The sequence below is a fragment of the Phyllostomus discolor genome, chromosome 1 (assembly GCF_004126475.2).
Source record: "Phyllostomus discolor isolate MPI-MPIP mPhyDis1 chromosome 1, mPhyDis1.pri.v3, whole genome shotgun sequence".
NCBI lineage: Eukaryota > Metazoa > Chordata > Mammalia > Chiroptera > Phyllostomidae > Phyllostomus > Phyllostomus discolor.
The window spans coordinates 146,432,096-146,437,505 of record NC_040903.2 but is presented as its reverse complement, the minus strand read 5'-3'; the positions used below and the strand labels follow the sequence as shown (position 1 = coordinate 146,437,505).

General features: G+C 38.7%; 1 protein-coding gene across 1 annotated transcript; it reads left to right on the top strand.

Moving 5' to 3' along the window:
- Positions 1 to 3,865: 3,865 nt before the first annotated feature.
- EDDM3B (epididymal protein 3B) lies at positions 3,866 to 5,410 on the top strand. Its single transcript, XM_036027750.1, has one exon. It carries the CDS (start codon positions 4,553 to 4,555, stop codon positions 5,042 to 5,044), a length of 492 nt encoding a protein of 163 aa, XP_035883643.1. The 5' UTR covers positions 3,866 to 4,552; the 3' UTR covers positions 5,045 to 5,410.

Below are 5,410 nucleotides of genomic sequence, written 5' to 3'. Positions count from 1 at the left end.
GTGCTATGGTTTCTGTGTGTGGAATTTTCCCCCCATCCTCTTTTAATTCTCCTCTAGTTTATAAATACACTCCGACACCTTAATATCCTCAGAAACTCTTGTCCATGACTAAAGCCTATCTGTTCGATGAACATGACACAGAAACATTTGTGTCATTTACTAAAGACAATTCTCACATCCCTCCCTTTCAATACAGTCACACCTTGGTACTCATCGACTTCAGAACTCATCAAACCCTGTACTCATTGCATTTTGACAAGAGAAAAATGTTTCAGCACTTAGTGCTTGCTCCATAGTCATGGCACTGACTAGAATTTGTATGAGTCATGATGCTGCCCCTCAAGAGAAAATGCTTCATCACTCATTGCTTGCTTGGTGCTTGTCACAAGTTCTAGAATGAATTAACAAGTACCGAGGTACCATTGGATTTTGAAACAAATTGAGTAACAGAGATGGATGGACACCAGCAACTAAAAAGGAAAGTGTGTGTGTGTGTATGTGTGTGTGAGATAGAGTATGTGTGTGTATGTGAAAGGACTAAACTGAAAACATTTTAATTACAGAAGATATACATTGTTTATATTTAAGATGTGCAACCTGATTCAGTAAAAATATGCATTGTGAAATAATCACTGCAGTAAAGTTAATTAGCATATCTACTGTCTCAAGTGGTTACCAAAAGTGACTCCATTTTCAACTGTTTTGGACTCTGTTTATTTGTTTATTTTTAATCCTCACCTGAGGCTACATTTATTATTTTTTTTTAGAGAGAGAGGAAGAGAGACAGAGAGAGAGAGACATCAATGTGAGAGAGAAATATCAATTGGTTGCCTCCCCTACATGCCCAGACTAGGGACCCTGACAGGAAATCAAACCTATAACCTCTTGGTGTATAGGATGACACTCCAACCAACTGAGCCACCCAGCCAGAACAAAGACTTCATTCTTTTTAACACTACTGAACATCATAGCTTAGCTTAGCCAGTTTCTATTGAATGCATATTGCTTTTGCATCGTTGTAAAGTCAAAAAAATCATAAGCCTGAAATATTATGACTGAAATTGTGAGTCATTTTGGCTAAGCCATGTCACCAAACTAAAACTTAATAACTAACCAAATTTCAGTTTCAGCCTTTTCCAGAGGTGAAACTTTAAACTAATCAATCTGAAAGTTTCCTGATCAGCACTGATGAGGTAATCTGCCTGTTAATTTCTCTTGCCTTCCCCTAAATGAAGGTGAGCTTGCTTAAAATAATCCACTCCTTTTAATTTCTTAGTCCCATTCTTTTTCTGCCTATAAAAACCTTCCATTTTGTACAACTCATCGAAGCACCTTTCTAGTTGCTAGATGGGATGCTGTCCTGATTCCCGAATTGCTTAATAAAGACAATTAGATCTTCAAATTTACTTGGTTGAGTTTTGTTCTTTAACACCTGCCCCCAGGGCCTTGCCATTTCTTTGTACCCAGAAGACTGCTTTTGATGTATGATACATTTGCTCCAGGCAAATTTCAGAGTGAACCCAAGTATTCTAGATGAGAAGATAGAGAAACAGGTTCACATAGTAAGACTGCCCCTCTCCCACACCACCACTGCCAGTCAGTCGTAACACTGCAACTCCTCATCTATTCCTTCCTGTACTGCTGCAGACTTCTTAGCTCTACGAAAAGAGAAAGAACACAGACTCTCTACTGTTTGGATCACATACTGACCCCCACTGTGACCAGTGACGTGAGTATTGAATCTGCATAGGGCAAGTTAGAAGGGTTGGTACTAAGGATGGTTGGGGGGAAAGGCCCAGGAACACTGGAAGGGGCTTGATTGAACTGCTGGATGCTTGAGTTGAAAAGGCAATGTGATCCAACTTGTAAAAAGCAAAGACCTGAATTCAACTCAGTGTTAATCTCACTGATACACACCTTCCTTCCTCCCCAATTTTTTCAAGCATAATACATTGGAGGAGCTTGAATTCTGGTCTTCTTATCCTGTTTAAGCTACTTGAACTAGGGATAGGGTGCCACAAAGGAGCACATGCCTATCTCTTGTTCTGAGCCTGATATAGCACTTGAGATCCTCAAAAGTGCTCTCATATACAAATCTCATTAGACTCTCACAGGTCTGTAGGGAAGCTATTATTAGGCTTATCTGAGGACACCAATTCTGAGAGAGATGATAATTGGGTTAGAGTTTCTGTAGGGCCAGGTAACTCCTCTTGGTAAATGAGAACAAAACTGATTTAAAGTATAGACTTTCTCAAGTGTCTCTAAGCACTGATTTTGACCAGAACAGCTCCTGTGAGGGCAGTTTAAATCTTGGTACTTGGTTGGTTAGAATATTTCAAAACTGGAATTTCTTTATGATGGCATTCTTTTTAAAAATATATATTTTATTGATTATGCTATTAGAGTTGACTCAATTTTTCCCCTTTTGCCCCCTCTGCCCAGTACCCACCTTCCCTCCTACAATCCTCCCCTTAGTTCATGTCCATTGGTCATGCATATAAGTTCTTTGGCTTCTCCATTTCCTATCCTGTTCTTAACATCCCCCTGTATATTTTGTACCTACCAATTATGCTTCTTAATCCCTGCACCATTTCCCCCATTCTCCTTCTCACCCTCCCTGCTGATAACCCTCTAAATGTTCTCCATATCTATGATTCTGTTCCTGTTCTCACTGTTTGCTTATTTTTTTTTTAGATTTAGTTGTTGGTAGTTGTGAATTTGTTGCCATTTTGATGTTCATAGTTTTGATCTTTTTCTTAAATAAGTCCCTTCAACATTTCATGCAGTAATGGCTTGGTGATGATGAACTCCTTTAGCTTTACCTTGACTGGGAAGCACTTTATCTGATCTTCAATTATTTTGGTTCCCAGGTCCTCACTCAGTCCACTGAACTACACCAGCCAGGGCTTGCCCTTCAATTCTAAATGATAGCTTTAGTGGATAGAGTAATCTAGGTTGTAGGTCCTTAGTTTTCATCACTTTGAATACTTTCTATCAGTCCCTTCTTGTCTGCAAAGTTTTTTTTTTAGAAATGAGCTGTGTGTCTTATGGGAATTCCTTTGTAGGTAACTCTCTGCTTTTCCCTTGCTGCTTTTAAGATTCTCTTTTTATCTTTGACCTGGCATTTTAATTATGACATGTCTTGGTGTGTTCCTCTTTGAGTCCAACTTGTTTGGGACTCTGTATGCTTTCTGGACTTGTATGTCTATCTCCTTTACCAAATTAGGGAAATTTTCTTTCATTATTTTTTTCAAGTTAAGTTTTTCTTGTTCTTCCTCTTCTCCTTCTGGCATCCCTATGCTTTGCATCCCTATGATTTGGTATGTTTGGAGATGTCCCAGAGGCTTCTTAGCCAATTCTTGTTTTTTTTTAATTCTTTTTTCTTCTTGCTGTTCTGGTTGAATGCTTATTCCTTTTTTATGTTCCAAATTGTTGATTAGAATCCTGGCTTCTTCCTCTTCACTGGTCATTCCCTGTAGATTTATCTTTATTTCACTTAGTATAACCTTCATTTCTTCCTTTATGTTGTTGCCACACTCAATGAGTTCTTTGAGCATCCTGATCACCAGTGTTTTGAACTCTGCATCTGATAGGTTTGTTATCTCCATTTCATTTAGTTCTTTTTTCTGGGGTTTTGTCCCATTCTTTCATTTGGGCCCTATTTCTTTGTCTCCTCAATTTGGCAGCCTCCCTGTGTTTGTTTCTATGTATTAGGTAGTGCTGCTTTGACTCCCTGTCTTAGTAGTGTGGCCTATTGTTGGAAAGGCACCCATCTAGATGAATGTGGCTTCTCTAAGTCCTGGGTTACAGATTTCCATTCAGCTCAATTTCCTGACAACTCTGGATATTATTTGTTTTAAAATCTAGTTGTAATTCTTTCTCTGGTTGCACAAGGAGGCAAAGCAAGTCTACTTACATCTCTATCTTGACTGGAATTATAATGTTATTTTTAATGGCAAATCAAGATCATTCATCATGATGATAATTGGGGAAATAACCTCTGAGAAGGAAAGTGGGTGGTCAGAAGCGATGTTTCCCACAGACTTTAGGGAAGTGTTATAAGGAATTCAAGATTAGATAAGCACCATCTATAGAATCAGCTTAACTGCAGCCTGGGATTTCAGGGAACTAAAGCCTTCCTGCTTGGAAAATGTTTCCCAAGTCTTTATTTGTCTTCTACATTCCCTTAAAAGGTGACAACCCTTTCTACTTCACAGACATAAAACTGAAAGTACCATTCTCTCTCAGACACACTATTTTATGAGAACCCATCTATACTATAAAACAGAGGTAGTTAGAGCACTCCTTGGTTTGGGTAGAAGAGAGGGCAGAAAGGAGGTGTTGGAATTCTCAACATAAACTTTATCTATTTTTTACAATTTTGTGCTTGCCTTACCCAGGCTCTAGCATATTTTCAGTTCTTATAAATTTTATTATCTAATGAGACTTATCTTCTAGTCTGGAACTGAATGGTAAAATTGGGCCTAAGTGTCTACATCGGCATGGAAGGAATTTTAAGGTGGAGCTCAGCTCTTAGGGCATTGTTACAATAATGCTTTCCTCTTTCTTCCATGTGGACCCACAGGTAACCCTGGTGATTAAGATGCCATCCTGTCTAAAGGTCCTAGGTCCCCTCTTGTTCCTGCTATTTTCTGTATGGGGGCTCTTTGTAAACAGTCAGAAGCTTTCCTGGAGGGAATTCATGAAACAGCACCACCTGAACACAAACTTGGAATTCAGTGAGTACAGATGCAATGATCTCATGAAGGAAAGAGAAACTCCAAAAGACCAGAACTATCACATCTTCATCTATACCTTTTGGTACAAAATCGAGCATCTATGCGTCAGGAACTGGAGAGATCGCTACAGAAATGTATATATATGGGCCCAGTATCCCTTCAAAATACTCAAGTGCTACCCAGGAAATAACAAAAAGAGCTACAAAGAGCACAGGAGCTACAGCTACATTGAATTCCACTGTAGCATGAATGGGTTTGTTGATATCATAGAGGATACCCGGCTGCTAGTTCCTATCAGCAACTAGAAAGTCTATACATATCTCCAGGTTTTAGAGTTAATGCTTCCCAAGTCGTGGTGGGCCTGCCCACATCAATAACCCTTACTAATCTCTACTTTGCATTTATGTGCCAATGTTTTCCAACTACTTAAAGTTATGTATCACATGGTTTCATGTGATACCTATAACTTCACCTATGTTGATTCTCTGTCTGAAATATGCTTCTGCCCTCATTTATCTGCATTACTCCATTTTCTTTTCTTTTTCTTTTGTTAAGATTCAGCTCACATGGCATCTCTTTTTGACTAATCCAGGAATATTCCTTATATTGATTCCTTATACCTACCCAAACTGAATGATCTTTCCTTCCCTAAATAAATTATATCATTCCAA

Bases quoted from the DNA above. Each gene is read 5' to 3' on its own strand.
- EDDM3B (XM_036027750.1), top strand. From the start codon at position 4,553: ATGCTTTCCTCTTTCTTCCATGTGGACCCACAGGTAACCCTGGTGATT.